General features: G+C 51.4%; 1 protein-coding gene across 2 annotated transcripts in view; it reads right to left on the bottom strand.

Moving 5' to 3' along the window:
- Positions 1 to 14,271, bottom strand: part of WNT5B (Wnt family member 5B) — a 64,431-nt gene that overhangs the window by 33,319 nt on the left and 16,841 nt on the right. The window contains exon 1 of one of the 2 annotated variants that reach the window (XM_085049394.1): positions 415 to 4,243. The exons of the other annotated variant lie outside the window; for it this stretch is intronic. Within the exon in view, the coding sequence (XP_084905520.1) occupies positions 415 to 1,665 (1,251 nt within the window). The 5' untranslated portion in view covers positions 1,666 to 4,243. Of the gene's footprint in view, positions 1 to 414; positions 4,244 to 14,271 lie in introns of those variants that run through there. 2 annotated transcript variants of the gene reach the window in all.

Here is a 14,271-nt window from a genome sequence, read left to right on the forward strand (position 1 = left end):
CAAAGGGAGGCGGCGGCGGGGCTCGGCGGCCGGCGCTGGGCACGGGGCGCGGGGGCCGCCGCCGGGGCGCGCCCGCCGGGATGTGGCGCGGGGCTGCGCGGCCGCGGCAGCAGCGCGGCGGCGGCAGCGGCGCGGCCCGCCCGGCGCGGCGGTAGAGGCGGCGGGGCCGGGCCGGCGGTCGCGCAGTAGCGTCTCCCGCGCCGTCCGCGCCGGCGATGTGAGGGCGGCGGCGGCGGCAGGAGGAGCGCGGCGCGGAGCGGAAGGCGGGCGGGCCCCGGGCGGAAGCGGGCCGGGCCCCGGCGGCGAGGGGCAGCAGCGCGGCGCCGGCGGGGGCGGCCGGGCGCGGGCGGGCGTGCGATGGAAACGCACATCTCGTGCCTGTTCCCCGAGCTGCTCGCCATGATCTTCGGGTACCTGGAGGTGCGCGACAAGGGCCGCGCGGCGCAGGTGTGCACGGCCTGGCGGGACGCCGCCTACCACCGCTCGGTGTGGCGGGGCGTGGAGGCCAAGCTGCACCTGCGCCGCGCCAACCCCTCGCTCTTCCCCAGCCTGGCGGCGCGGGGCATCCGGCGGGTGCAGATCCTGTCGCTGCGGCGCAGCTTGAGCTACGTGGTCCAGGGCATGGCGGACATCGAGAGCCTCAACCTCAGCGGCTGCTACAACCTCACCGACAACGGGCTGAGCCACGCCTTCGTGGCGGAGATCAGCTCCCTGCGCTCGCTCAACCTGAGCCTCTGCAAGCAGATCACGGACAGCAGCCTGGGCCGCATCGCCCAGTACCTCAAGGGCCTGGAGGTGCTCGAGCTCGGAGGCTGCAGCAACATCACCAACACCGGCCTCCTGCTCATTGCCTGGGGCCTGCAGCGCCTCAAGAGCCTCAACCTGCGCTCCTGCCGGCACCTCTCCGATGTGGGCATCGGGCACCTGGCGGGCATGACCCGCAGCGCGGCCGAGGGCTGCCTGGGCCTGGAGCAGCTCACGCTGCAGGACTGCCAGAAGCTCAGCGATCTCTCGCTCAAGCACCTGGCCCGCGGGCTGGGCCGCCTCCGCCAGCTCAACCTCAGCTTCTGCGGGGGCATCTCGGACGCGGGGCTGCTGCACCTGTCGCACATGAGCAGCCTGCGGAGCCTCAACCTGCGCTCCTGCGACAACATCAGCGACACGGGCATCATGCACCTGGCCATGGGCAGCCTGCGGCTCTCCGGCCTCGACGTCTCCTTCTGCGACAAGGTGGGGGACCAGAGCCTGGCCTACATCGCACAGGGCCTCGATGGGCTGCGCTCCCTGTCGCTCTGCTCCTGCCACATCAGTGACGAGGGCATCAACCGCATGGTGCGGCAGATGCACGGGCTGCGCACCCTCAACATCGGCCAGTGCGTCCGCATCACCGACAAGGGCCTGGAGCTCATCGCCGAACACCTCAGCCAGCTCACAGGCATCGACCTTTACGGCTGCACCCGCATCACCAAGCGGGGCCTGGAGCGCATCACCCAGCTGCCCTGCCTCAAGGTGCTCAACCTGGGACTTTGGGAAATGACTGAGAGTGAGAAGGTCAGGTGAGAGGAGGAGGGTGCCCTGAGACCTCCATCTCCTCTGGAGGGACTCATTGACTGACTGACTGCTGCAAAGGAGGAGAGAAAGAGAGAGGGGCATGCACAGAGACATGCTACCCACACACTCTGGCACCGCAGGGAGGAACACAGAGAAACAGGGTCTGTCCTCGACCCTTCTGTGCTGCCTACCTGTCCTTGCTGTGGAGAAGGAGGAAGGGGGAGCAGGAGGACAGAGAGAAAGCACCTATCCATTTTCCAGGCCTCAAGCTCCATGCTGGGGAGACAGAGCTCTCCCTTCCCACAGCATCCTTCCCTGCAGAAGAGGTAGAAGCCCACACTCTTATGCACTGGGGCTAGAGACACCCCTCTTTATCCCCACTCCCAGATTCCATCCCCTCGAGCACTAAGGATGGATAAAGAAAGATCCTTGTTCTGCCATGTATTCAGAATAGATTATTTTTGGTTTATGTAAAGGAGAGTGGGAATGGAGATGGGAACAAAAAATAATAACAGCAGAAAAGGCTTCCTAGCTACACTTGTGTACCCAGCCACCCAGTAATCCTGCGCTGGGCAGACACAGCTTTTGATAAAACAACCATTCCACCTCTGTGCTTGCCCCTCCCCTGTCAACACATTTGTGACAGAAATACTGCTCCCTAGGTACATTGATTTTTTTTTTTTTTTCCCTTTTAAATCTCTCTTCAGTTTCATGTTATTCTCTGCTGTGGGTGGATACAACCTCCCACTATTCCAGTTCTCCACTGCACTGAGACTAGCGATAGCTACAGCCTCTCCTTTTGTCAGTATGTTTCCGTGTCATCCTGCACTATGGGCAATGGAAAAGTCCAGGCACTCCATTCTCTCTCCCCATCTCTCTACTGGACATGAATATACCATTTCCTCCTCTCCTGTCTCTCTGGGGACTGGACACAGACCCCAGTTTCTTAAGCCTTCCCGTGCACTGGGGGACACTGGGAGTTACCAAGACTTGTCTTCCCTTTCATCATTCTCTCTTTTTCTCCCCTCCTCCTTCTTGGCAACAGGGATAGACATATCCAGCTACATATCCATTCCTCTTTGGGTCGGGGGTGAGCAGGTAGAAGGGAGTTCTAGCTCCTCTCTACCTGGGGGACTTGAGGAAGAATCTCCAGCTTCATTTCTGCTTCATTTGAGATACTGTGACCTGTTTTTATTTTGAAATGCATAAAAAAAATTACTGCTACAAAAACAGCCTCTTACTCTCCCATCTATCCCTTGCTTACATCCTGTAACTGATCCCAGTTTTCCTCACTCATTCTCCCCTTTACAGTATTCATTTTCTTACATGGTTTTATTTTTAAAGACATATGAAGTTGCTGTTCTTGTGGATTTTTAAGTACATTTTTTTTCTGCTGAATATATTCTATATATATAAATATATATATGATGTCTGGCTACCTCGTTTTAATTTGTTACTTTTTTTTTCCCCCTCCTCAAAAGCCCTGGAATTCTTACAGGAAAGAGATTTTGAGACTGAAACATTTTTGTGCCTAGACTGGAATAATGCCCCTTGGGTTTGTTCTTCTTTTTGCCCCTTCCTCTGCCCCCACCCGTTTTTTTTTTCTTTTTTTTTCCTTAGTTTTTGTTTCTGAATTTTTGTTTTTAGGCTTACCCTACTGTGTCCCACCTTCACATTCTGGTTGTGCCTCTCCCTCCCTCTTCACTGGGGACTGGGGACCCAAACTGTGCTTCTGCATTTTTACTCTTCTAGCACAAACATGTGAGAATCCACACTGAGGATTGGGCTACTGTTAACAGAAATGTGTAAAATGCAAGTTTGTTCAAAAGAAAAAAATTTTATGTATGGATATATGCAAATACTTTCCCCTCCCCTCCTAAGCCACCTACAAAAGGTCACTATGCCAGGCTTCCTGTTTGTAGGTGGAGAGGAGCAGAGTGGCCTGCAGGCCCCAGGGCTGCAGTGTGAAGGGGAGGAGACTGAAGTTCATCTGTCTTATCTCTGTTCTGTCAATAAAATGGAGCTGGGTCTTTAGATTATTTTTTAATTATTATTTTAAAGAGGAAGAGTAAGTTTGGGTTTTGGTTTTGTTTTGATTTTTTTTTTGTTTGTTTTTAAATATCTTGGCTTTTTTTTTGCTTATCTGTTCAAAATCTCAAATCCTCCACAGTAACAGGCCAGACCATGGAGTTAACGCAAACCCAGAGACCCCTATGGATTAATTGTACTGTTTGTGAATTTGTATAAAAAAAATAACAAAGATCCTCTTAAAACATTTTATATTCTTACAGTAAAAGGTTAAACATATTTATATAATAAAAGAGGAAATATGAAGTATGTTTTTGAAAAAAAAAAAAAAAGCCGTATCTGTGTTGTCTGTGCTTTTTAAAGATGTGTATCTGTATCTGTTGGGTTTGGTAAGAAGATGTGGCTGACGGTGGGATTTGGGGCTGGCTCTGCTGAGTGATGAAGAGAAGGAAGGAAGGGAGCCTGGTGCCTCCTGTGCAGGATGCTGAGTAACATCAGCATGAGGAGTTAGTAAGGAAGGGGTTTGGCAGGACCAGCCGTGTCCTCGAGGGTGCTGGCAGCATCCCTGGGGACAAACCCAGTTCAGTTGCCCATTGAGGGCAAGTGGCAGCTGAGTTTGAGGTCAGACAAACCAAAAGTGCTGAAACTTGCTAGCAGCTGAACTGACTTAGTGATAAAGGGACAGCATTTGGGAGTGGGGGAAGAAGGCCTGTGTTTCTTAATTTTTTTAAGCATGGTGGAGGATTTTTAAGTGATTTAAATTGTGGTCCTCCCTGGATGGAAGATCCATCAAATAAAACAATTTCTCAGCAATGACAACAACAAAAACCTGTGCCCTTGCAGACCTGGGAAATCTGAAACGTCTTGGTTGATTTCCACTACCCAGCCAAAGATTAAGGAGCAAGTAAAGTGGGACCGTGTTAAAAAAAAAAAAAGTTTGAATAATATAAGGTGTCCTTTGTTCTCCACCATAATCTTTCTCCTCAGCGTTATGACTTTTAACCCGATGCGGTCCCTTTTTAGCCTCCCCGACGTGGGGTGTTGTATTGTTGTTGGAGATGGAGCTTAAGCAGTGTTTATAGGGCAGCCACAAAGCCCGTCTCCCCCAGCCCGGCGGCAGGGCTCGCTCGCCCGCTGCCCCCTTCCTGCCTCGAAGGAGGGGGAATGCGAAATGGTGGAAGAAGCCAGAGCCATTGTTCAGGAAAGTTAAAAGAGGAGCTGTCCTTGCTTGCTTGCTCAGTCATGCATACTCAATCTGGCCGGGCCCGGGTCCCTATGGAAAGGAGGAGGGCGATTCTTCCCTTCTTTTTAACATTCCTCTCCAGGCCTGGCTGTATTTAAGCTGCTTTCCTCCGCGCCGAGGAGGAGGGAGGGGGATGGTCTGAAGTTCCTGTACATTTGCATTTTAAGCACTTCCAGCGCTGAGCAGGCCACTTTGTTCCCCGCTCCAGCAGCCCTGGCTGGGTGCTGCTCCAGGTGGGATGCCCTCCCAAAGGAATCCCCTCGGCCCTGCCCGCCCTGGGTGCTCAGCCTCTGCCTGCACAGGTATTTTGGCTGAGGCTGGACTGGCATATTCTTGTTGCCAGCTCTACCCACCTCACCTCTTTTATGTCAGTGCTGCATTTCAAAGGGGAAAATAGTGCCTGACTCTGGCCCTCTTGAAAAGAAACACCACCTCCTCTGCATCCTAAGGACCTGGACTATCTCAGGGTCTGGACTTTGGGGCGTGTTGTTTTATTCCCTCCTTTCCAAGACTTCCAAGCTTTCTGCTGGGAGTCCATTCACAAAAGCTGCATTGTTCGCTTTAGGGAAAGCCACCACAATTGGATCTAATTGAGTCTGACACTATATCCATCTTCCTCTACTTGGAGGGAGGTGTTGGGCTCTGTCTTTCCTGCATTAAGAAAAGAGTTTACAGTAACTTCTTGACAGAGAAAGAGCATGTATGTATGAATGTTATAAACAACAGGAATTCCAGATCAGATTCCCATAACAGCTGAAAACGTAATTGCTCCTAGGGTCAGCAGCAGTCCCAGCCAAGGATGGGGTATGACAAAACTCTCATGAAGTAGGTTTGTTTCTGCTGGGTTTGAATGAAAATGGCATCTCCTTATTAGACTCTTTAATCACATGGATAACGATGGGACATCTATGTTTCAATATAATGTGTGTGCTCAAAAGCGCCGTGATCAGAACTAGGACAGGGTGGGGTTTTTTTCCTAAAAAATCCCTTTAACTTTTTCTTCCAACTTACAAAAAAAAAAAAAAAAGCCAAAACCAAAAGCATTGCCCACATGGCCCAACATCCTCTTCAGGGGGGAGCCAAGCCAAAGGAAGTTGCCATAACCAAAGCTTCCCTGAAGCCCAGTTCTTAGATACCCTGGACTGTTCCCGTAGATGGAGCAAGTGCTCCTCATACCTTCCTCTCATGCTCCATTGTGACGGCACCTCCTCAGACACAGATGCAGGCCAACAACCATAGACCAATTACCACATAACTTCTCAGCATAACCAACCACTCTTAAATTTTTCAACATGACTCAGTTGGCAACTGGGGTAGAAAACCATAAAAAACACTCCACTACTTGGAAATGAGCTGGAAGTCTTCTGACAGTCTGTGTCTGTGAGCCCACAGTGCCCCAGCAGTGGCTTTGGTGCCAAGCCTTCACCGCTGTGCCCAGCAGAAGTGGTGGCACAGCAGGGTCCTTTGCCTACAAGCCAGGGCATGGAAGGTGAGCCAGGGACCCACTTTATGGACCAGCTCTGAGGAGCAGAGAGACCATGCTCAAGAGGTGGTGGCAGAAAGCAGAGCAGAGCAGGAGCGATGTGGAGGAGGGATGAAGCGACTGAGCAGGAGAGGAGGCGCCCAGGGACCGAGGGGCAGCAGCTGGGGACGCAAGCTGCAGTGAAGTCCTGCGTGAGCGTGGGGTCCCTGATCTGCTGCAGCAGCTGCTCCCCTGGCCACAGCCACGGCTGGCTCCTCTCCCTGGGAGATGGGAAGAAAGGCAGGCTCCACCTGGGTCCTACTGCCCTTGGACTAGCACATGGGAGGTCCATGCATGACAGATTTATACATTTTATACCTTCCCGCTGCACACTGCGGGTTCGGCTGAATCGGTTTGTCATGGTGACTCTGGGGTCCTTTGTTTCACGGTAATAAATAACGGGGTCACGGGGCAGCTGTCAGGCAAACCACCTGGGGCCTGTGCTACAGCCAGAGGTGATCTCTGTGCTAGACAGTACAGAGCTTACCACTGAACCTGCCCTTTGGAGGTCAGGGAAGGGTTAAAATGAGACCTGGGTGGCCAAGACACAGATTTTGGAACCAAAGTTAGAAGTTAGCCCAGGCTACCATTAACAGCTCAAGGGTAGATGTCCCTGGATCTGGCAGCCTTGCTATATAAGTAGGTGGGATGCTTCTAGCAAAGTGAACCCTTTTTGTTTTCTCTCTCTCCCCCCTTTACCTTAAATGCCAATCTTTCAGCCAGCAGCTCTTTAACAGTGCCTTCTGTGGAGGAGAAAGATAAATGGATAAACTCGACTGGGTGGTGCTGGCTGGACCCCTCAGGACATGAGCGAGGCCCTGCGCCAGAGCTGCTGGCTGGGCTGCGCTGACACTCCCCACCGTGGCTGGCCAGAGAGGCCGTCCTGCTCAATTCCCCAGCCCCAAGCTGCACGAAAGAAAGAGCTGGAGAGGGTTCATCAGGCTCCTGAGCCAGAACTTAAGCCTCCAGCCACATTTGGCAGGGATGCTAGTGCTTCTCCCCCTTCTTTAATTAAATTTACCATATGCACTAGCTCGGTGACGGCCCAAACTGAAATAGCGTGATGGAGGTTTTGAAAGATCCAAATCTGATCTGTCCCTGCAAGATGAACGGAAATGGGATTTTCCTAAAAAATTTCCTAAAATCTGTGGTGTTTCTCAGGAAAGGTGTCAAAAGTTTAGTACCAGGGCCTGAGCACATGCCCTTGAGCATTTCCACATGACAGGGTTACTGAGACATAAACTAAACTCATATTCTGCTACAGAAACAAACTCAGATCTAGAAATGGGAACCTCCTCCTAGTTATTTTCCTTCCTCCGAGTCTTGTTTCTCTGGGCACAGTCTAGTGATTTCATGATGAAGCAATTTCCCCTCCCAGCTTTGAAAAAAAAATAACAATCCCAAACAAATTTTATCTGAGTTTGGTCCTATTCCTCCCTCTCCTTTGCCTCTTTCTCCCCCCAAATGTCCCAGCTTCACAGCCCTTGGATATCTTTAGGGATTTGGCAGTTGGCACACACAGACAAGCATCACAGGGACACACAGATCACAGCTCTGCAGCCAGCAGCCTCTCTCCTTGTTCAGTGAGCTGAAATGCCAAAGATCCCTGCCATTATCTCCCTTTGTGACAGCTGCAGTGGCACTCCTGGCTCCCCAGCTTCACCGGGAACCAGCTGCATCCTTCAGTGTCATAAACTCCTCCTGCCACACATTGGGTAGAAGTCTTGTAAAGCACTCGTATCACAGGTGAGCTGGTTCCCTCTGCTCCCCCCAGGCTCCTGGAGCTGCCAGGGATGCAGTGCCTGGCTTGGCTCCGACAAATCTCCATCCACTTGGCTAAGCCACCCTATGCAAATTGACCAGAGGTGATGGGGATAACGAGATCCCTCGGGTTGCTCGTCTACCTAACACCCAGGAAAACCAGAAAACCAGATGGAGACCACACTGCTGCCTACGATCCTGGTGGGGTTTCTGCAGTTGCAGGGGCTGGGTGGAGCATTCCCATTCCCGTTCCCATTCCCGTTCCCATTCCCGTTCCCGTTCACATTCCCGTTCCCATTCCCATTCCCATTCCCGTTCCCATTCCCACTCCCATTCCCATTGCCGTTCCCATTGCCGTTCGCATTCCCGTTCCCGTTCCCATTCCCGTTCCCGTTCACATTCCCGTTCCGATTGCCGTTCCCGTTCCGTTCCCGTTCCCGTTCCCATTCCCATTCCCGTTCCTGTTCCGTTCCCGTTCCCCGTTCCCAGTTCCTGTTCCCGTTCCCGTTGCCGTTCGCCGTTCTCCGTTCCCGTTCCCCGTTCCTATTCCCCGTTCCCGTTCCCCTTCCCGTTCCCCGTTCCCCGTTCCCGTTCCCTGTTCCCCGTTCCCCGTTCCCGTTCCCGTTCCCGTTCCCTTTCCCCGTTCCCGTTCCCGTTCCCGTTCCCGTTGCCCCTCGGCCGGAGCGCCGCGTCCCCGGAGCAGCCAGTGCGGCTGCAGCGCGCGGCCAGCCCGCCAGGCGGCAGCATTGCCCGCCGAGTGCCTCGCAGCGCCCGGCAATTAATTGCAATTAATGAATTTGCACAGCGCTGCTGTGCCACGAGGAGTCCAAGCCGGGGCTACGTGTGTGTCTTAGGGGTCACCCGGGGCGCCAAGTGGGAGGGGTGGGAATAAAGAGCCCGCCTGCCCAAGCCTGGGAACAAACCGGCACAGCGCGGCTGGGCAGGAGCTACAAAGGGATGGGGAACTCCAGGCTGCTCATCACCATCACCGTCACCACTATCGGCATTTTCTGGTGCTGAAGGGTCCTGAGGTTTGCACCATAAACCAAACTGGAAAGCCACACTTGGTGTACCTGGACTGGGAGTCAATTATAGAACCACGGAATGGTTTGTGCTGTTCCATGGGCTGGAACACCTTCTGCTATGAAGTGGTTCTTAAAGCCCCATCCAGCCTGGCCTTGAACGCTTCCAGGGACAGAGCAGCCACAGCTTCTGGGTGACCTGTTCCAGGATCTCACCACCCTCACAATAAAGACGTTTTTCCTGATAAGTAATCTAAAGCCAATCTCTTTCCGTTTAAAGCCATTCTCCCTTGTTCTATCACTACATCTCCTTGCAAAAACTCCTTCTCCAGCTCTCTCGTGGCCCATCTAGGTACTGGAAAGTGCTCTAAGGCCTCCCCAGAGCCTGCCCTTCTCCTGGCTGAACAACCCCAACTCAGCCTGTCTTCACAGAACTGCTACAGCCCTCTGATCACTTCCATGGCCCTCCTCTGGACTCACTCCAACACGTTCATGTCCTTCTCATGTCGGGATGTGCATCAATGCGCCCCATTGTGAGAACTTCACGTCCCAGGCTGACAGGTTACCTCCTGGAAACCATCTGTACTAGACTTAGCACTTCTGCCTTGAGGCTCCATCTCCTGACATCCATAGTTTGACACTAAGAAAATTATTTTATTTGCTTTTTTTTTTTTAGCATGCGAGTGTGAGAATGGTAATGGAGCAAGACCAAACTTAAACTAATGCTTAGATTATTTTATTTCAGTTTTGTTGTGGGGGCTTTGGTATGTTCTTGGCACAGCTACTCCACTGGATACCTCTGTAGTGATTAAGATATGTGGAGCTGTATGTGTGTGTCCTTTTTAGCACATAAACTTGAATAGTCTTTTTTACCCAGTTCTCACATTGCTGCCACAGATACAGTGATGGTGTCTTTTGCAGGAGCAACTACATATTATAATTTACAGAATTTTAATAATTAGCTTCTGCAGGCTCATTACATATGCAGATATCAAAACGGGAAAATCAGCACTAATGGGAAAGAGAGGTGGAAGCAACTTGACTAAGGTTATGTCCCAGATCCCTGTGTGGCCAAACAGTGCCTGGTGTCCACCTCTTCCATCTCCAGTCCTGCTGGGTTCTGCCACTTGGAGCAGTAAAAATGGAAATGAGTTTTCCAGCTGAAGGTAGTCCTGGAGAGGGAGGATCAGGACAGAGAAGCACTAAGTGCAGAGGACATCTTCCTAGTTTTCCACACCAGACTGTCACTCAGCACCCTGGTGGTGCATGAGTGTGGCCTGTGGAAGAGATCCCAGCAGCATGAGCCGCTCAAAAAGCCATCTCTCTCTCTCTCTGTGCAAACTCTTCAGCTGTCACTGCTTTTATTTCAGGCAGTGGCAAGTCTGACTGAACTAATGCTGTGACAGCCCTGGAGGGCAATGTCCTGTGACAACAACAGGTATGCTCTGCCTGCAGCCCTCAGCTGCTCCCTGCACATCTTCACCAGGACTGGCCCTGCAGCGCTGCCTGGGGACCACCCAAGCAGATCAAAGGCACCACCCGGTCCTTAAGGCTGCACATGCTGTCTCCCCTCATGATTTCCCTTCCCCAGAGGCACCTGTCCATGAGCACAGATTTGCCCAGACACAGCAAAGGCCAACCGAGCAACAGTGACTTTTGCTCTCCACATGCAGACCACACGGCATGAGGCCTTGAGCCTGGGCTGCCCTCTCCCTTCCTCTCACCTTCACTGGCTTCAAGTGCAGGGTGCCAGGGGGACATCAGGGGAACCTGAGGGAACATCATCTCCTGCCCACACCTGCCAGGGAGTCCACGGGACGGGGAGGCTGCATGTGAGCGGCTGGGTGTAACTTCCACCCTGTCCCTAGTGCCAAAAACAAGCATGTTAAAGCTAATCTACCCCTGTCTCAGCTCAACTGCTTTTCTGTGACTAAGCCCCTTATAATGGTTTTACTAAAATCCCCTTTTGATGGAAAAAATCCCAGCTGGAAGTTTCGGGCAGCGGCACAATGTGCAAGTCTGCGTGTCCCTTTCCCCAGCTTCACAAAAGCCTCTAATCGAGTGGAAAATTCGCTGGAGGCCAGAGGTTTAGGCCTGCAATTATTTTTTAAGGGATTATCAGGAGGGAATGGGGGTACTTACGACCCTCCCTCTCTTTGTGCTTTGCTCTGTGCCACTTTCAGATGGACTCAGCCAGAAACCTAAAGCACCGCAGCTGGATCCAGCAAAACCAGGGCTTGGCTGGGCAGCTTGCCTCCTCTCTCTTACAGGACAGATCCCAGACTCCAGGTTAGACTAGTCCCACTCCACCAGCATGCAATGAACTGAAGTGCTTTTCCACAGAAGCAACGCTCTCAAATATTTTTAAAGAAAAGCTTGAGAAAAAGCAAATGATTCCAGCCCCATGAGCCGCAGTGAAGTGAAAAACCAAGGAGCCAGGAGGGATGAGGTGCATTGGACAGGCTGGGTTTTGGCTCTGCAAAGCCATTATGTAGGAGGTCTTACACAAGTTCCTCGCAGCAAGCTCCAAAAGGACTTGGCACGGGAGATGTGCACACTGTAACACCCAGCTTTTGAGGGCTTTGCTCCAAGGGTGGATCCTGCCGTAGGGGTCCTCGGTGCTTTTGTGGCCTCTGAGAACAGTCAGGCACCACTAAGGATCCAAAACAACTCCTTGCCGGGCACAGAGCCACTCCCTGTCAGCACACGGAGCACAGGCAGGCCAGAGGAGAGTGTCCTCCTGCCTGAGGGGCTCCATGCCTTGCTCAGAGCTCCCCGGAGCTGCCTTCCCTCACACCTGGCCCCAAATCAGGTGCTGCTCCTCTTCCATCCAATTGCCACATTCCCGCTTGCCTAACAGCAAGTGAGCCATAGCCAGAGGAAGCAGTGGTTCTTCTGCTTTCCAACAGTAGCCTAAGGAAGCAGAAGACCTGCTTTAATCCTTGCCTCCACTTCAAACCCATCCCTTCTAGAGAAGGCACTAACTAACCATCGGAAAAACAGCTACTCTTCACTATTCCCATGTAAACCACACTTCAGTGGGGATGATTATTCCAGACTTGGAACAAGAAACAAAGTATGTGAAGGAAGCAATAGCTATAGACCTCTCAGCATGTGGCATAAAGCAGCTGTTGGTTAAAACAGAGAAGCAGGTTGAGATCCCTGAGCTCTCCAACAATACAGCTGCTGTGTAAGATGTTTCAAAACAAAGGGGCAGCTGCCACTGGGGTTTTTTTGATCTTACCATGCCTGCATGTGCTGGGTGTGCTCTGAAAGCACCTGGGCAGGCTGAGGGGCCAGGATGCTTGCTTTCTGGATGGTGATCAGACTTGAGGAGTTTGGGGCCGGCATGTAAGTAAAACACTCAGCACCCAAGGGGTGTTAAAATAATTTAAGAACTCCAGTCAAGCACTGAGAAAAAGTCAAATGAGGCATTTGTGGAATTACAATGCCGCCAGGAGTTAGGTGGTGCCTAAGCTGGGGATTTTGATTTTGCAATTTTGAATGTTGCCTAAATGTCATTTGGCTTTGTTTTTTTCTTGGATCAGTTTTTTTGCTCTTCTCTACCTCATTGTCTCCATCTACATGGACACTGCTTTTGCAGAATTTCAAGGCAGCAACATAAAAAGACAAATAACCTAGCCTGCTCAAAAATGCTCATTAAGGCTGACGTGCTTTGAGATACTCTCTAGATGTCTAACTCCTGCAAGACAGATGAGTCTGCTCTCTAAGACAGCTTGAGAACTTCAGCATCCCAAGATGAGGAATGCAGACTCACCAGTAAGTAGCATAGGATGTGACCTGTGTGATTCACTAGTGGCACTAGAAATGTAAGATCAGGTGAAGAGTCAACTCCAGCCCCAACTTCTCACCCTTATAAATGGAACACCATGCACAGTGCCACAGAAGAGCCATCCTTTATCACCTCCAAGGAAGGTGAAAAAGGTTGAGTTCTGTTTCAGACAGCCTCTTCTGGTGTGGATGAACACTCCTTTCCCTGAGGCCTCCCACTCAGCTCCTGCAGATGCACCTCAGATACTTCAACTCCACCTCTGTGCAGCATCTTCCTCGTGAAGAGCCCAGTAATGCTGCATGGTACAGGTGGATTTCTAGATGTATTATAAACACGTCTGGAAACCATTACTATCCTCACAAACATTTGTGGACTGCAAGAGTTGAAACCAGAATTGCAACAATGTAAAGAGATATGCTCACCAAGATGTTACAAAGATTTTATATGTTTCAACATTATAATATTGTTAAGGTATATATTATAATAAAGATACAACTTGTCACATGTTCATGTACATGTTCATTTTTGTCCCCTCCATGCCATTTCCCTGAAGAACAGGCCCTGTAGACAGAAGGGTTTCAAAATATGTCTGCAGTTCCTGCACTGGAGCTGTGTTGTGTCAGACAGAGACCCGGTGTTGAAAGAACTGTCTATAAATTCAGCTGCATATCGTTACAAACATTTAAAGAAGCTGCTGTTTCCAAAAAGGAAGGACAAATTATTATGAAAGCTGGGGGGTTTCCAGGGTTGCTGATGTGCCAGCAAAGGATCCAGAGCCAGGACAGACAATCACGGTAGAAAAGACAGGAGAATCAAGTGCCTGAGGACCACCTACACAACATCTGCACGTCTGAGGCACCAGGTGTTGCTCCCTGGAGCACATAATTTGGGCATGCACTCAGTGTGCCACTCCTAGCACAGCCTGGCTCCCACCAGAACAATGTCACGCACTGCCTACAGCTACGTGCCGAGCGAGGAGCCCCACCTCCCAGAAATCTGTCATTTACCAAGAATATGTTGTGTCAGTGCAAATCTAGCCCACAGCTGGGGATTGGCAGGACATTCTTGAGGTATCACACTCACAGGGGAGGAACAGAAAAACTGCTTTGCCCTCAACTACCCAAAAACTGCAGGCGGTTTAAGACAAAGACTTAAAAGGAGGTACAGGGAGAATTTGGGGGTCAGGGTCTGAGAAGGATACAGATTCAGACTCCATAAAACAGGCTGCAAAGAGGAGTTCAGCTCAGCAGCAAGTGTCATGCTGCACACAGATGTGCTTTCTCTACAGAGGTGAATGTACCTAACTTAGCTCTGGTCATTTAGTTCATGGATCCTACACACTTCAAGGATG

This window comes from Lichenostomus cassidix, chromosome 1Ab, assembly GCF_008360975.1.
Source record: "Lichenostomus cassidix isolate B80296 chromosome 1Ab, HeHo_3.0, whole genome shotgun sequence".
Lineage (NCBI taxonomy): Eukaryota > Metazoa > Chordata > Aves > Passeriformes > Meliphagidae > Lichenostomus > Lichenostomus cassidix.